General features: G+C 43.1%; 2 protein-coding genes and 2 pseudogenes across 2 annotated transcripts in view; 2 read left to right on the top strand and 2 right to left on the bottom strand.

The window, feature by feature from the left end:
* On the bottom strand, positions 1 to 3,417 carry LOC101975997 (ubiquitin-conjugating enzyme E2 N pseudogene; annotated as a pseudogene).
* Positions 3,196 to 18,282, bottom strand: part of LOC101971895 (uncharacterized) — a 46,698-nt gene continuing 31,611 nt past the window's right edge. The window contains 1 exon segment of the mRNA XM_078053011.1: positions 3,196 to 8,410. The gene's annotated coding sequence lies outside the window, so the exon portion shown is untranslated.
* LOC144378572 (olfactory receptor 2T29-like) lies at positions 3,686 to 4,648 on the top strand. Its single transcript, XM_078053022.1, has one exon. It carries the CDS (start codon positions 3,686 to 3,688, stop codon positions 4,646 to 4,648), a length of 963 nt encoding a protein of 320 aa, XP_077909148.1.
* On the top strand, positions 9,918 to 10,633 carry LOC120885690 (olfactory receptor 2T5-like; annotated as a pseudogene).

The following is an 18,282-nucleotide window of genomic DNA, read 5'->3' as shown; positions in this document are numbered from 1 at the left end:
TTTTGGGTAAGCTTCAAGTTCTATATACATCAGGTCTAAGATCTTACTAGGTGGACTCTAGAAAGACCAAGGATAACTGCTCCTCTCAGAGTAGAAGCAAATCACAGCAACATAAACTAAAACAAATCAAAAGAAGCAAAGCCCACGTCGACATCTCAGGATTTCAGAAAACCCCAAAGTGGCAGAGTGGATTTTCAAAAAGTCATTTATTGATAGGTTCAGATCCTTTGCTTCTCTCCCAGAGTTTTGCATATGTTGTTCCCTCTGCCTTGGAGTGTTTATCTGCCTTGAATCCGGAAGAGTGGACTCTTCAAGTACTTCCCTTCTTCACAGAACTACATCTACTTGTCTGTGTCCCCTCCATTGTTAGATCATGAGGTCCTCAAAAGGAAATCCCTGTGCCACTCCACCTAATCATCCTCAACCTGTAGCAGGTACATATTAAATACTTTTGTCAAACTGGCTTGGGCTACAAAGTCAAAGATTTAGAACAGGACTACACAAAGTTACAGCAGGTGGGCTGGGAAGGATTCTAACTTGCAAATGACATGCTCTTCCTTGAAGTGACTGCTACCCAATTCCTCTCAACAGGTGTCAAGCACAAAGGTAGGTCAGCTCCACTAGTGCCAGATCTTCAGATCCTTCAAAAATAACAAATTCTGGATTTTTCAAGGGAATTTCTGGAGTTCAAAAAAATGGCCAACCACTTGGTGTGGGCCAAGGGAAACAGGTCCATAGGCCATATATAGCTGCCAGTTTTCAACCTTTGCCTAAAGCCTCTCCCAGATCACTAAGTCCCAAGAAATCTTAGTCATACACTGGCTCTTGCTTCCTCCCACTGGTTGAGAAGATAGGTTCTAGCAAAACAACAGGGGTGGTGGGGGGGCAGTCTCTTAATCTTACTTTAGACAGGTTTTATAGTGCAACAAATTTAAATCTGGAATTTTATAACTTGAAAATCACTGACACTAGCTATAACCATGAACAATGCTATCTATAGTTCTTATGCTGGTCTTTAATTACTTGGAAGTCTTACTAAGTTCAGTCATTTTCTAGAATGAGACTATTTCATTAGCTGTGGTCCAAGATGTCCTCAGCCCAAGAATTGTTATAAGTGACAACTGTTGTTAATAATTTCTAAATTTGTAATATTAGAGTTATCAATTTATTCTGAAAAAATTTTTATTCTGAATTTAACATTCATTACGAAGCAAAGCATTTATTTGGAAGGATACCAGTTACCAGTCATAGAAAGCTTTTGTATGTTGAAAACGTAATTTTAATAGATAATTCTTCATCTTACATAGGAGCACAATAAAATACACCACATTCTGAAGAAACTCCAGAAATTATGAGAATAAGAGTGAGGAAAATTCAGATGGGGCTACAATATCCATTACCTTAAACTGCAAGAGAAAAAAGATTCCAAAGTGAAGGTTAACATTTACATATTTATGACTGGCTACATTTATGACTTGAAAATAAGAATCAGGCATTAGATGTGGAGAGAGGTGGAAAAGAACAGTTTGTGAGGGAAGAAACTGTCAGTGAAGAAAAATTTACTAATAACAAATTAAAGAATAAAAGGACCTCCAAAGCAAATACTAGGGAGGTAAAAGCACATTAACTGAAGATTTGATGCTCTCAAAGGAATAAACCTTTCTGATGACACTTATGCAAGCTAGTTGCTTGAGATACACTCTTAGGTCTATAAGGAAGATTCAAATGCCTCAGTAAACTCCAAATGAATACCATATTGGTGTTTCCTAATAACACACACCAGTGGCCACATAGGAAGTTTAAAGAAAAAGGTCATACACCACATATGAGGTAAAAATGTGGCACGACATGTGAAAGTTCTACATGTCAGTCACTAATGCTTTCTTTGCTGTGACTACCCCTGTACAGTAATTTGTCAAACATTGTGGCAAGACCAATGATAGCCTAACCAAATCAGACAATGAACATTTATTTTTAATTTATAGGAGGTTAAAAAAAAGTCAGACACTGATGCTTTATGCATGCTCAGGGCCAATTTATAAATAATCCATTCAGTAATTCTTAACATAATTTTGCATCAGTGAAAAGAAACTGGCAAAATCTCTTGCCATTCAATTTGTCAGATGGTGAAGACCAAAACAGAATGTTTCATCAGCATTTTTTAATTTTTAAATACGATTGTCACATTGGGAAAATGAAATAAACATAGTAAAATAAACTGTACAAAGGCAAAGTCGAATAACAAAAAATATTTTACTAAAACATAAGATTTACAGAATTCCAGACAAGCCATACAAAATGGTCACAAGTTTTTTCTTTCTTTCTTTCTTTCTTTTTTCTTTTTTTGAAGGGGGGAAATCTACACCTGACAGCAAAGTCACAATGTTATTAGTGAGGGCTGAGATATTTGTTTAATGTTCCCATTTTGATTCAAACAATCAAGCTTGTCCATCTACAGAGTCTGAATAAAGTTAGACTTGGCTAGAGAGCATATTCTAATGAACTGGTTAGCTGCTTTTAACCAAAGCAATTAGCTCACCATAAAGGGGAGTGAAAGGAGTCCATAAAATTAAAATAAAACTACCTTTCCCCTCAAAAAAATAAAATAAAATAAAAAATAAACACACCCATACCCCTGGCAGCTAACCCTGACAACTACCTTCATTCACAGTGCTTTATACTTAAACCATGATGGGAGAAATAAATAAAAGCAGAGAGCCACTGCTTTTAAACGTTTTACAACAATCCAGATGATACTTCTAGCCTCGGCTCATGCTTTACAACAGTAAATTAGGACAAGACATAAATTTGTTAATGTGCATTTAATCACCAAAGGACTGAAGATGGGCTTTTATTCTGTAATGTTTCTATTAAGACTGTGTCCATTAAATGCAAACAAAAAAGGAAGAAATCTTGGCAGAACAGGAGAAGTGATGCACACTTGATGATTGGATCGATTTAAATATTATTCATGGCATACAGCCTAGTCCATGCTCTAGCTGTTTCTATGGCTTGGGCTTCGTTGGTCTTCCACTGCTCCACTACATCATTTGCTAATGGATCATCTGGATTAGGAGCACTTAACAAAGCTAAGGATAGATAGCAGAACTGTGTGGATCTGCAGTGCTGGGGACCACTTATCTTTCAATATATCTAAACATATTCTTCTCAACTTGTCTACATTAGGATGATAAATTTTGGTCATGAAACGTACTTTAGGTGCTGCCATTGGGTATTCTTCTGGAAGGAATAGTTCAAGTTTAAAAGTCCCTCCCTCAAAGGGGGAATCCTGGGGGCCAGCAATGACCACATGAAAATAACGGGCGTTACTCTCTCTGGTTTTGCTTTAAGGCCAGGAACTGGTTCTGCCAGCAAACGCTGGGTTTCCTTGATGATCCTGCGGGGCAGCCCGGCCATCTTGTCAAATCCGGAGTTCGGCCTCTGTTTTCGTCTCCGGCTCCGCTTGCCTCACCCACGAGTGCAAGTCCCACAGGTGAGCTTTTAGATACTTTTTAAAATATATTATTTACTACAGGTCATCTGAACTCCTAGGATCTGCAGGCTCTGGTACGTCCTCTGGTTGGCACAATCAGGCTGGAGCACAGGTGTGTGGCAGCTAAAAAGTCACTTCAGCCCTCAGTACAACATTAACCCAAAGCTTTCTTTGTGGCCAAGGTGGAGCCTCATGGACATCACCACCTGGATGACCAACCACACAGGGTGGGCAGATTTCATCCTGGTGGGACTCTTCAGGCAATCTCAACACCCAGCCCTGCTTTGTGTGGTCATTTTTCTGGTTTTCCTGATGGCCTTGTCTGGAAATGCTGTCCTGATCATCCTGATACACTCCAGTGCCAAACTCCACACCCCCATGTACTTCTTCATCAGCCAGCTGTCCCTCATGGACATGATGTACATCTCCATCACTGTGCCCAAGATGCTCCTGGACCAAGTGCTGGGTGTGAGTACCATCTCAGTCCCTGAATGTGGGATACAGATGTTCCTCTACTTGACACTAGTAGGTTCTGAGTTTTTCCTTCTGGCAGCCATGGCCTATGACCGCTACATGGCCATCTGCCATCCACTTCGCTATCCAGTCCTCATTAACCATAGAGTGTGTCTCCTCCTGGCATCTGGTTGCTGGTTCCTGGGATCAGTGGATGGCTTCATGCTGACTCCTGTCACCATGACCTTCCCATTCTGCAGATCCAGGGAGATCCAGCACTTCTTCTGTGAAGTCCCTGCTGTGATGAAGCTCTCCTGCTCAGACACCTCGCTCTATGAGACACTCATGTACCTGTGCTGTGTCCTCATGCTCCTCATCCCTGTGACAGTCATTTCAGGCTCCTATTCCTCCATCCTCCTCACCATCCACAGAATGAACTCAGCAGAGGGCAGGAGGAAGGCTCTGGCCACCTGCTCCTCACACATGATGGTGGTCACACTCTTCTATGGCGCTGCCGTCTACACCTACATGCTCCCCAGCTCCTACCACACCCCTCAGAAGGACATGGTGGTTTCTGTGTTTTACACAATTCTCACCCCTGTGCTGAACCCCTTAATCTACAGTTTCAGGAACAAGGATGTCACTGGGGCTCTGAGGAAAATGTTGAGTGTGGGACCTGTCTTTCAGGAAACAGTAAAGTAGGGGATTTGAGTTCCATGGTTTCTCCTTCTCTCCCCGTCAGATGATGAAGATCTCCTGGTGCTGTCTCCTGGGCTCCTACTCCACAGTGCTGTATCCCTTTGCTCCTCTTAGGGGCAAGCCTCCCCAGTCCACTGCTTGTGCAATCAAAGTCCTCATGCAGCTCCCCTGGATCCACCTTATATACCTAAGTTGACAAGGACTTTCTCCTTCTAGGGGAAAATATTCATATCATTACAAAAAACATAGTGGATATTTAGACAAAGTGGCCATGAGGTGTCCTATTGATAGGTGGAGAGAGGCAAGGGATGGTGAAGAATATGTAGACAATTAATGGGTACACAGTAAACCATAGATGAGTCGAAGTTTAGGGTTCATGGGAGTTAGTTGTACTGTTCTTGTTCATGCTAATACTCTGCAAGTTTCAAATCACATATAAGAGTTAAATAACAGGCTTTCCTTCCTTTTATAAAAAGGACATTTCTGCTTGTGGCAGTGTGACATAGTATCTAGGATAACATGCTCATATCATGTGTCTAATTTTACTTAGTGCAGCTCTTTCTTTGCCTTCCTTGAGGAACATTCTCAAGATTCAACCATGAAGGTATCCAGTGGTTGTTGTTCTCTGAAATCTTTAGGATCCTGTTATGTGAAAAAGATTCAAGACCACATGGATGACCATGGGGGAAATGCCAATTCTGGGTGGAAGCAGGGTTTCATGCAGGCTCCCTACCAGAGATGCATCTGAGGTAGTACTTGAAACATTAAGAGATGTGGTTTGGATGTGATATGTTCACCAGAGCTCCTGTACCAATTCAGGGATATTCAGGAGGAAAATGACTAGATTATGGAACTATAACTTAATCATTCCATCTTTTTTAATGGACTTTCTGGGAGTTAAGTGTAGGCAGGTGAGGTTTGTCTGGATTAGATGGGTCACTGCAGGTGAACCCTGGAAAGGTGCTTCTTCTCTTTGGTTGAAATAACAGACATTTGTAGAAGAGAGATTTCATCCTCTTAACTAAAGAAAAAGTTGTCCCCTCCAAGAAAATGGCATTAAAACCTTATTACAAAGTTTACACATAGAATCTTGCTTAGGATTACATTCAAATTCTAATTCCAAAAATAGGGAGGGCCATTGAGTTTCCCAGTAGACTCCATCCTGCTTAGAATCTCTGAGTGGCCCTAGCTAGTAGGGACTTTTTTCTGCATTGTAATGCTCTTGCTCACCTTGGTTATCCTTCCCAACTTCAATATTGTCCTGCTATCCTGCGTGGACCCCTGTTTCCACACCCCCATGTACTTCTTAGTAATTTTTCTTCTTAGATCCAGACTTAAACTTGACCCCATGCCCCAGATGCTGTTCCACCAGCAGAGTGTACCCCAAATAAATTATTGCTGTCTCAGAAGTAAATGTACTAAAAATAATAAAAAATAACTCAACCTCATTTCTTAGAAATTTGAAGGAGGATATTTTAGAAGACACCAAAACATACTAAGATTTTCCCAGCACACAAACACTGAAAGGAATCATAAAATTTGTCAAATTAAACATAATGCTTCAGGAAATTCTGATGAAACTAATATAAAAATAACCAATGAAATTAAATGTTGTAGCCCATTATACTGAGTTACTAGTTTGAATACATAAGTATATCACTGTATATTTATGAAGAAAAGATTTCACTAAAAAAATGTGCAAAGAACATAGTCATTCCATAAAGTGGTCGTTACATGGAGAAACATGAAAAATCATATAGATATATTAGTAAGCAAGAAATGCAAGTCAAATATGACTCTAATAAATTTACTAAGGTGGAAAAATACCACACTCTAGGCTGGTTTAGGCAGATCTGGATGTTGTAACATGACTTGGTAGTTAACAGAAAGCAACTTATTGCTATATATCAAAATGTTTGGATGACTATTCCCTGTATGGAATTACTTTACAAAACAAACTAACTGAGAGAGTGATTTCTGTATAAGCATTTTTATTTCAGCTCCGTTTATAATTGATGTTTTTCAGCATAGAACAACTGTGCACCTTTAGAAAGGGACTGTATTTCTGTTTAAATCACCTGATATATAGTAACCACACTAAATCATTTTTAATAAAAGGCAACACCACAAATTTCAAGCTGAAGAGACTTCATGCAAGGAGTTGGCTGCAAAGTGGCCATGACCTAAGTGAGGCTGGTGGAGCAGAAGGGAGCCTGTCAGTTAAGGACCCCATTCCTCCCTCTGCATCTGCTGTGCACTCTCTACTGAGTGTGGAGACGGTAGCCCAGTCACAGGCAGGATGCCATAGCGACCCAGGTACCCACGTCCTGCAGTGCTGCTGGAACTCAAAATGCCTTCTGGATGCTGGAGCCTGGAGCCAACAGGGTCCCTGTTGTGCCCAGGTGCTTCAGCTGCCAGGGACCATCTCCAGCAGGGAGAAAAGCCCCAGTTTCTTAGTTTCTCCCAACACTCGAGGGGACCCCAGGGCTGTGTCCCACAGAGTTACAGGAAACCAGGGGGACAAGGAGGCAGGATAAGCCATCTACAGGCTGAAGCCCTGCAGGTCACAGGTAGGTACAGCTCAGGAGGCAGCCTGGCCAACAGAGTGTATGTGTGTGTGTGGACCAAGGCTGTCACAAGACCTCCATGGCAGGGTAAATAATAAGCATTGTTTCAGACATAGGTTAAAAAAAAAGTTGAGAAGAATTTCACTGCAAATTTTGAGAGGGAACTGTTAAAAAATAGATGTTGAAGGATATTGCTTCTGTCTTCCTCTATTTCATTGTAGCTGCTACAACAGGTGTACACTGAACAGATGTTTGAAACACTTGTAGTTTGTAGAAAGGATAGGATTTATTTCATTTTACTGCATAGCTAGTTATTGAACTTAGGGCTTCATGCATGCTCAGCAGGAGCCATAATCCCTGAGTTACACCTCCACTCTTAACATTTAAAGCATGATTTTTATCTGGGTAAATATATTACAATAAACATTTTTTTATTTTCAATGAAACATTTTAAAGTTTCAATGAAACAGTTTGTGCTTTGAGACTTCTCAATAATTTGCATGTCAGTAGTTGAAATAAAAACAAATACTTTAAAATTAAATTCTAACTTACAATGACCTACATGGCCAGTGAATGACAGGAAATAAGGAGCACAAGCAGACAGGTAAGAGAGTGAGGTGGACCTGTGAGGAGGACTCCTTCCAGGCTTCCGGGACACTGAGGAGGAGATGCTTCTCATACACACACACACACACACACACACACACACACACACACACACACACACACACGGTGTGGTTGATAAACCAATCCAGACTAACTCCTCCTACATGTCACTGGTCAGGTATTGTAGACAGGGTGAGAGTAGAGAGGATTGTTAACATTGGTGAAGTCTGGAGTTGAACAAAGAGGAAAACAGGAGAGGATGAGGATGACCCAGAGCTGTGCCCCAGAGAGCTCTGCTGCTACCTTAGCTCTAACTGCAGTGTCCTCCAGGCCCCAGAGGATGTGTGAACAGACATGTCTCATCCAGTCCCCTGTGAGCATCCTAAACCAGGGGTGACGCCACCCTCCTCTTCCTGGTTACTTAGCCAGGCCACACTCCCTGGCCATCTGGGTGAGGTGCAGCCTCCTCTGAGGTGAATTCAGCCAGGCAGGTGGCCCTGGAGCTCAGGGCCATGGCTGTGCTGGGCTTGCTGTCCTGCTGTTGAGGTGGTCTGTTAGGTCCTCATGGTATTTCCTCATCTTTCTCTATCATCTGTTTTTCAGAAAAAAATAAAATGTTTTCATCTTAAAACTTTCATATACATTTATTTACTGTAACATCTTAAATTTTGAGTTTTTTTCCAATTATTTATGAGCATATAATGTTATATATTCCCTCTTATGCTTCAGATGATGGTAGGAAGCTGCATTACTTGTCCTGAGACTGCAACTTTGCAGAGAGAGAGGGGCTGTCCTTGCTTCACATGGAGGTGACTCCTGAGATTGCAGCAATGCTGGGAAGCAAGTATCCTGAGCATGTTCTTGTTTCTCTAAGCACATAGATGGTGAGTGGACCAGATCCGAGCTGTCCATGACAGAGGGAGGACACTGTTTTCCAAGGACATTGAGCAGTGAGGTGCTCTGCTGTACCCAGAGACAGGATATAAACCCTCGCTTGGGTCACTTGTGTGATGTTAGGCAGAGGCCTGAGACCCTGGATTGTCAGTCTGTACTAGGAAGAACAAGATGTGAGGACCTCAGAGGCTCTGGGGAAGGTGAAGACAGTGATCCCTGGATGCTTTTGGTTTCTAGGGATGGCTGAGTATTTGTCTACCAGCACTGTTACCAGTTCCCTACTGAAGCATGCACCAGCTGTTCCTATGAAACTCCAGCAACTGCCTAGAGAAGAGTGAGAGAGAGCACGCCAGGCCCTGTTTGTGGAGCAGACCATGTTCCCTGATCCCCTGGTGTCTTGGGGTCACTATGTGTTGCTCCAGGACAGTGGCAGAGATTCCCCCAGGAGCCTCCCTCCCCTCATGGCCTCCTCTCTCCCTCCATTCATTCATCAAGTGCTGTCCACTTCTCCCACTGGTTGGTGGACTCTGGTCTTGCTCCACTTTGTCCACAGAGGTAGATATGGCAGCCATTGTGATTCCTGTTCATTCTCCATAGATCCTGCCCTTCATCTATCAACAGAGTAAGATAAGATGGAAAGGAAATCTGTTTGTTCATCCACCTATCATCTCTGTGTCATCTAAATAACTTCTACCTTGTACCCACCCACTCACCTACCATTCCTTCCCCCTTCTATGAACCTCTCCTGTCTTCTGCCCTGGGTCTCAGTCATGCTGGACACTGAGCTACAGCATTAGGAGCACTGTGTTCTCTGCTTCAGCCCTTCCCAGCAAAGGCTGTCAAGAGTGAAGTGCCACAGCTGGTTTTAGGGATTGTTACCAGGGTTCAAACAAAAACTTTAATTTCTTAAAAGAACACCTCTGCATTATAGCTCCTGCTAGTCTTTCTAAGAAGAGATGATAGAACCTTCCTGTAGATAGTGCAGCAAATTTAACAGTTAACCTGTCAGAACCAGAGAGCTGGAAATGTTTACTGTCTTTGAGAGAAAATGGGAAAGAAGTCATTATTGATTTCCTAAAGAAAGGCCAGGTGTGTTTTCTGTCCATCCATATTCCTAACTTATTTTGTCACTATTTAAAAACCCCACCTTATCTCATTTAACTGGTCTTTTTCTTGCATAGACTGACAGTGACCTCTGAAGTTCAATGATGTCCCTCTCCATCACTGTGCCCAAGATGCTCCTGGATCAGCCCCTGAATGTGGGATGCAGATGTTCCTCTGTGTGACACTCACAGGTTCTAAGTTTTTCTTTTTAGGTGCCATGGCCTATGACTAAGGCATAGCCATCTGCCATCCTCTCCGTTACCCTGTGCTCATGAACCACAGGGTGTGTCTCCTCCTGGCATCTGGTTGCTGGTTCCTGGGATCAGTGGATGGCTTCATGCAGACTCCTGTCACCATGACCTTCCCATTCTGCAGATCCCGGGAGATCCAGCACTTCTTCTGTGAAGTCCCTGCTGTGATGAAGCTCTCCTGCTCAGACACCTCGCTCTATGAGACACTCATGTACCTGTGCTGTGTCCTCATGCTCCTCATCCCTGTGACAGACATTTCAGGCTCCTATTCCTGCATCCTTCTCACCATCCACAGGATGAACTCAGCAGAGGGCAGGAGGAAGGCCTTGGCCACCTGCTCCTCACACATGATAGTGGTCACACTCTTCTATGGCACTGCTGTCTATACCTACATGCTCCCCAGTTCCTACCACACCCCTCAGAAGGACATGGTGGTTTCTGTGTTTTACACCATTCTCACCCCTGTGCTGAACCCCTTAATCTACAGTTTCAGGAACAAGGATGTCACTGGGGCTCTGAGGAAAATGTTGAGTGTGGGACCTGTCTTTCAGGAAACAGTAAAGTAGGGGATTTCGGTTCCATGGTTTCTCCTTCTCTCCCCGTCAGATGATGAAGATCTCCTGGTGCCGTCTCCTGGGCTCCTACTCCACAGTGCTGCACCCCTTTGCTCCTCTCAGGGGTGAGCCTCCTCAGTCCCCTGCTTGTGCATTCAGAGTCCTCATGCAGCTCCCCTGGATCCACCTTATATACCTAAGTTGACAAGGACTTTCTCCTTCTAGGGGAAAATATTCATATCATTACAAAATACATAGTGGATATTTAGAGGAAATGGTTGTGAGGTGTTCTGGTTTAGTGGAGAGAGAAAATATGAACAAAACAGGTGCATGGTTAATCAGAGGTTAGTCTAGGTTTAGAGTTCATTGGAATTAGTTGTATTATTTTTTTCATGCTAATTTTCTGCAAATTTGAAATGATGTATGAATAAAGAGTTAAATAACAGGCTCTCTCTTTTTATAAAAAAAGCAAATTTCTACATTCTGCTTGGGGGCAGTGTGACATAGTATCTAGGAAACCATGCTCTTATCATTGTGTCTAATCTTTATTGAGACAGTGCAGCTATTTCTCCACATTCCTTGGGGAATGTTCTCAAGGTCCAATCATGAAGGCATCTAGTGGATGATGCTGTCTGAGATCATTAGGATCGAGTTGTGTGATGAAAAATCAAGACCACATGGATGACCACGGGCAGAATGCCAGTCCTGGGTGGAAGGAGGGTTTGGGGCAGGCTCCCTACCTGAGATGCATCTGAGGTGGCTCCTAAAACATGGAGCTTATTAAAAGATGTGGTTTGGATGTGAGGTGTCCTCAAAGCTCCTGTGTCAAGGCAGGGGTATTCAGGAGGGAAATGACTGGGCTATGAGTGGTGTAACCCTGTCAGTCCATCTTACTGTGAATGGACTGACTGGGAGATAAGTGTAGGCAAGTGGGGTTTCACTGGAGAAGGTGGTCACTGCAGATGAGCTCTGAAGGGTGCATCTTCCCTTTGGTTTAATAACAGACATTTATAGCTGAGATAGTATATCCTCCTGGCCACAGTCCTGGCACTTAGGCTCATGGCAAAATGTCTGCAGAACAGATGCTCAGTGCCAGGAGCTGAAGTCACTGTTGCTTGTCAGAGACCCTGTGTGGTAGAATTGGAATGTTAATCAGGACATATAAGAGGATAGCTAATGCAGCCACAGGCGTAATCAGTACCTAATCAACTATGCAGATTTGTGTCTTGCCCATAGAGACCAAGGTGGGTGCCCATTTGTCTCCGGGATATTTGCCAAGTCCCTTAGGTTTTGGCATTGCAAGCTGCTCTCTCCTTCCTTAGCTCAGATTCATTTGTACTCACTCTCCCTTGACAGGAGAAGATGCAGCTGGACAGGAAAGTCCTGAGGACTCCCTGTGTCCTCCCAGGTATTACATATACTGTTCCTTCTCACACTTCCCACACCAAAGCAAGTTAGATGACTATTTCTAACATGGTGAGTGCAGAGCTTTGCAATATTCCCCTTTCTCCGTAAAATAGAACAGAGCCATCTCCTGAGGAGGCTTGGGACGTGGACAGAAGGTTGAGAGACCTGGTGAAGAAGCTTCCTGAAGTGGGAGGGGTGGATTCTATTTTCTTTGAGGAACCAGCTGGAGATCCTTTGGCAAAGCAGTTGTATAAAAGGTGTTTCTGGAGGAGGAACAACCACAGAAGTGGTGCTCATGGTGCCGCAAGCTGACCACTGAAGTCGCAGACGTGCTTCCAGGATTTCTCCTAAAGCGTCTGCAGCTCTTGTCCTCTGCTCCTGTTTCTTACTGTCCACTGAGCAGTGTACTGTTGAGGAAGCTGGAGAGGGTGGTGTGGGAATAGCTGGCGCTGTCTTCAGCTGCTGCTTTGGCACTGTTTGTACCCTCTGGCCCTTGGTGTGGTCTCCTTCCTCCTCCTCCTCCATGCACAGACACCCTCTTGGACCTCTTGATCACACAGGCCATTACTACTAAGTTCCAAACACACACTAAAGTGAATAATTACTCCCTTCATTTAAAATCCTACCAAAATATAAAATTTGTTCCAGTAAGACCATATTAGTTCACATGAATAACATGAAGTTCACCCCCTTAATTCTTAGTGAACAGGCCAAGAAGGAGAATGTCACCCAGACTCTGAAGAGTCTCTCAAGTTCCCTTTCAGTAAATGACATAACCAGAAGCAGCCTTCTGACTTGGCTCTGAGTGGTGGATGTCAGGAAACTTTCCCCCACTAACTCTTTCCCCTATCTGCTGCCTAAGCATGTGCTCAGAGCCAGCCTGGCCCTCCACGGCCCTCTGCCTGCTCATGTCCCCTGTAGCTCCTTGGCTGAGCACCAGTGGGGCAATCAGCTCCTTGGATCTTGTCCAGGTAGTCTAGTTCTCAGCTGAGTGAAAGCATCCAGTAGATGATGCTGTCTGAGATCATTAGGATCGAGTTTTGTGATGGAGTTTTGTGATGAAGGCAAATGGGTTCAAGTCAGAGGCAGTTCATTAGGTGGAAGCAGTTAGACATTAGCTTTACAAAATGATTTTAATCTTTGTAATTTTTGGGGGGGCATTGATCTTGTGTGGCCTAACATGTACTACCATATTTTGCTGGGGGTGGTCACAAGATGTACTTTACATAGAATTTTCAGTAGTGTCAACTGTGGGTTTATAATTCACTTTTGTCCATGCTGTTTGTCTTTTTGAATGTTTTTAAACTGTTGTTTTGATATTGTGTGGTTTTGTTGTTGTTTCTGTGTGTGTGTGTGTGTGTAAGCACACACATGATCCAATATGGCTTCCTGTCACTGCACAAATCAGAGTCCTGCTCTTCATATGCAGCCAGACTCTAAAGAGCACAACCTACATCCTCTTACAAACAATTGTGAATCAACAGTAAAAGCTAACCTATAATATTGAGGAAAACATTGACCTCATAACACAATAATAATAATGTAGGAAATGATTATTATCAAATTCATTTGGAAAAATAACCAATCAATATTCTTCAATATTCTTTGAAGGTATCAAAGTCCACAACTAAATGCAGCGTGGGATCCTGAATGAGATCTTGGGACAAGATGGGGCCTTCGTGGAAGAACCGGGGAGCTGTGACTCCCAGGTCCTGGCAGGAGCGGCCTGGTAGCTACAGTGAGGGTGGGAGAGGCTGGGAGAGGACCAGCAGCTCTGCTCAGATGGCCAGCTTTGCTGCAGGTCTTCTCTGCATGTAGCACAAGGCGCATCTGAAGTCTTTGTAGCACTGGCTGCCATGGGGAGGGGTGACCAAGGGGAAACCCTGATGCTGTGATATTCTGCTTCTCTGGTAGCCCTTCCTGGCAGTTCCATGGCTGTGTTCCTGTAAAGGTCCCTAGCTGTCAGATTTGGTGCACGTGCTTCTGTGTGTTCCAGCACATTTCAAAGCATAGAAAGGGTTAAAGTCATTCATGACATAATTGCCCAGGGAGCTTGCTATTTCTTCCCTCGATTAAGAGACAATCATCTTTTAATGCAGAGTAATACTCCATTGTGTATAAATGCCACATTTTTTTTTTATCCATTCATCTATTAAAGGGCATCTGTATACGGGGTAAAATTGGGAGTTCATAACCCACTTGAATCAAACTGTGAAATATGATGTATTAAGAACTATGTAATGTTTTGAACGACCAACAATAAAAAAAAAAGAGAGACAATCATCTTCCTAAAAGCCCCATAACACATTCTGGCTCCCAAGGGACCTCAGCAATCACTTTAAGGGAAGGCTGCCCACTTTTTCTGGTGAGCTGAGTCTCAGTTAAGCTGTACCAGGTTCAGCTTGTCCTGAGCCCTTCCCGCAAGCCCAGGGTCTGGATCCAGAAAAGCCAGAACACAGTTCCCATCAGGGACACAGCATCTCTAGCATGAGGAGCACAAACCTGAGGGTTCCAGAGCTTACTTTTCTGATATCATGCTTGAGAAAAACTTATTAACCCTTAGCAAAGTGTCATATTTCAAAGTTTTGAATATTCATATGATAAGAAAAATCACAAGTGATAATTAAATAAGTTAGGCAATAGAATATTGAGTACCTTGTAACAAACTACAAAAGTTTTTAAGAGATCTTAAATATACTGGTAGAATGGCAAATAAGGAAAAATAACATGAAGCATGGCAGGACAATTCTACAGAAAAAGCTGTATGTAAATATACTCAAAGAATTCCCCTGCTACACAGAAAAATATTCTTTCTTTGAGTTTTATGAAATGAAAGAATTCAAATTGACTAATGATATTGAAAGCGACAAAATTCTATTATGTTAATAAGTACAGAAATATGTTGAAAAAGGGAAAAAGAAGATTTTAGGCAGAGTAATATTTGGCAGAAAACTTTAAAAGCTCTATGCATTTGGTCAGCTGAGGGCCAGTAGGCAGAAGGGGAGGCAATAGAGACACAGCTTCCATCCCCGTGGATACAAATCGGCTGTGGTGATGGTGGCAGTGGCAGAGAAATGAATGGGCCAGTGCTGGGTTTGCAGGGACAGAGAAGAGGAGACCAATGGCCCATGCTGCCCCAGGCCCGGGCAGCAATCTCCATAAAGGCAGAGCTGTCTGAAGGGTGCTTACTATTGGGCCTACCAACCACCTCCATTCTGTGTGGCCTTAAGAAAGGCATCACTAACTACCACACCCCCCCACAGGACATGGCAAGGAATCCAACTGGATCTTACAGGCCTGCCTGTCTTAGTCTTCTCACCTAGAGAAAGCAGTTTAAATGCTGGTGACACATCCCCAAGAGAGAGGACAGGTCATCAACACCTGAATTGCAAGGATCTGAGCTTTCTGCTAACCACACTGATTGGTTAAGGATAAAGCAAAGCCAGTTTTTGCTGTAAGCGAAGTCCAAGCTTTCCCTCCCCTCCAGGACTACACCCACACAGTTGCAGACCTCCCTAAGGTAAGGTCCTGGCATCTCCCAGTTCCACACTCTGAGAGCAGAGACTGGTGGGCCTGGGAGCCTGAACACATTGAGGCTTATTCCCAAATGCACACAATTGTGAGCCATGGACACATTAATCAGTCCAAGAAGTATCTTATAAATTGGATGCTTCTAGGTACCCCAGTGGGTTTGGGTGGAGACCATGGCAGTGATAAGATAATAAATGAGCTATTCCATTAGGATCAGGGTCACAGCTATGGAGTGGGGCAGAGACATGGTTCAGGGTCTTAGAAAAGCTGAGTGCTATATAGCTGGTGGTACAAGTTGAGACCACCACTAAGACTATTGCCAGCAGTGTGAGCACACATCTGCTATCTTCAGTGGTTGATGGATTCTTTCAAAAAGTCTAATTCTGGATCACCACCAACAGGCACAGCTGCCCAATAGTGAGTGTATTTACAGCAGGGAAACCACACCAACTTCTACCCCATTAAGTGCAAAGGTACATAGTATACCACACAGGTATACCAGTGTAAAAAAGGAGATGTTAGATGACATGCTGGAACTCACTCCTTACCCAAGGTAAGAAGAAAGAGAGACCAGAACTTACCTAGTCTATGGATGGGTCACCAGAGGAATGGCTCTGAATTGGATGGTGCTGGTGGTCTTCTACTGCCACCATATGATTGGGTTTGAGAAGTGCATGGAGTACCTGTGTGTACCAAAACCAGACAGGAAAGTAAGTCATTCTAGGCAGCTTGGCCAGGCCCTCAGCAATTTGAGATTATTATTATTATTTAGAGAATTTTAATTATACATAGCAGTTGGTTTCATTTTGACAAAATTACACATGCAAGAAATTTGGTTTCAGTTCCCATTCCTTCCCCTCCCCAACTCTCCTCCTCTGCTCTACTGATTTCCTTTGGCTCTTTTACTTTCTTGTTTTTTACTGGTACTTTCTGCAATATGCATAAAGATGAAATTCCACGTGGTGTGTTTACATATGCATGTAATATGGTTTTATGAAATGCATTCTGTATCTTCCCCTTTCCAATCTCCCTCTGGTCTCCTCCTACTCCAATGATCTTCCCTACATTTTAAATTTGATCCTCCGCCATCTTCATTTATTTAATTTGCTCTAGCTTCCACATATGAAAGAAATGATTGGCAGACCCGCGGACATAAGACAGAGCCCAGCCCCAGGCCCAGAACTATAGAAAATCAAAAGTAGACAGAAGCAAGGTACAGAGGCAGAATGACCGAATGTCCAAGCTGCCAGATTTATTTAAATCAATAAGTTATATTAGGTCCCTGGCATCAGTAGTACATTATTGTTCATTGTGTCATTAAGCTGGTTATAGAGTTAGCAATATTATGCAGCTTATTCCTCAGTTACACACTATAGTTGCAAGGTGCAATGTTAGGAGCTCTGTAAAGCTCTCAAGAAAGTCAAATGTTTAAAGTTATGATTATGTGGACAAGTTCAGGTGCAGAGGAGCTTGGTGAAATTTTGTGGTTGTCTAACAAGTGAGTTTCTTTATTCCAAAGAGCTGTGTACCTGAGATCAAGGTCAAAGCTGATAAGGCTCTAATACAGAGCCTCCTCATGCAGGGCAAATTGCAACAGCAGGCAGGCATTCTGTGATTTGCACAGAAGTGTTCCTAGCAGCGAGACATTCTGTGCCTCTGCACAGTAACTTCCTACCACCAAGCATGCCAAAATCATGAAGCAATCAGACACTTCAGAATCCTTACATAGAACTACCTCTGCCACTCAGAAGCCCAAGCCCATTACTTCTACCAACCTGCTGACCCATGCCAGAGCCCATGCCCAGGCTAAGGACCATCCCGGCCACTCACAGGGGAGCCCAGGCCCAATCAGGCACAGTACCATCTGACATGTGTGAGAGCCCAGGCCCAGGACCGCCTCTGCTCAGAGCAGAAGACCATGCTGGGGCTCCCCATTTACCAATGCATTACTCCCCCAGCCTGCCTCCATCTTGGAACACTGCAGCCATTGCTATAGCCCTCCCCAAGTTGTAACCTCCACCTTTGAACAACAGACAGAGATTGGAGGCAGCTGCCTCCTGAAGCACAGCAGGCCAAGTGCTGCATCTCAGAACAGGCAGCCCAAAGCCATTGTATGGCCCCTCATTTTATCTCCATCTCTGAAAGTGGATGAATCCATCTTGGGACATCCCTATTGCTATATTGAGTTACCTCCGCTACTGCCACCACCACCTTTACCTGCAGTAGTATCCATCTTGGAACACAAGCCCAACACCAAGGTGAGGGAGAGGTAATCTTCAGGCACACTACAAGATTATAGGGTAGAAACTGCAATACATCAGATCCACATTATGAGAAAGGAAAATAGAGAGACAACATGAAAAAAGAAGAGAAGAAGTTGCCCCAAAGAAACCAAGATATTGCAATAATAGAAACAACAGCACAATTAATGAAATGTCATAGAAGGAGTTCAGAATGTACATAATTAAAATGATCTGTGAATTAAAGAATGATATAAGAGAGCAAATATAGGAAAAAATTGATCACTCTATCAAAGAGATAAGAGAGCAAATACAGGTAGCAAAAGATTACTTCAAGAAGGAGATAGAGATTCTGAAAAAAAAAAAACAGAAATCCTTGAAATGAAGTAAACAATAAAACAAATAAACAACTCAATAGAAAGTATCACCAACAGACAGAACATCAGTTATAATGAAGACAAAATATACAATTTTGAAAATAAG

This window comes from Ictidomys tridecemlineatus, chromosome 1 (genome assembly GCF_052094955.1).
Source record: "Ictidomys tridecemlineatus isolate mIctTri1 chromosome 1, mIctTri1.hap1, whole genome shotgun sequence".
Classification (NCBI taxonomy): Eukaryota; Metazoa; Chordata; class Mammalia; order Rodentia; family Sciuridae; genus Ictidomys; species Ictidomys tridecemlineatus.
This window is presented reverse-complemented; position numbering and strand designations above follow the sequence as displayed.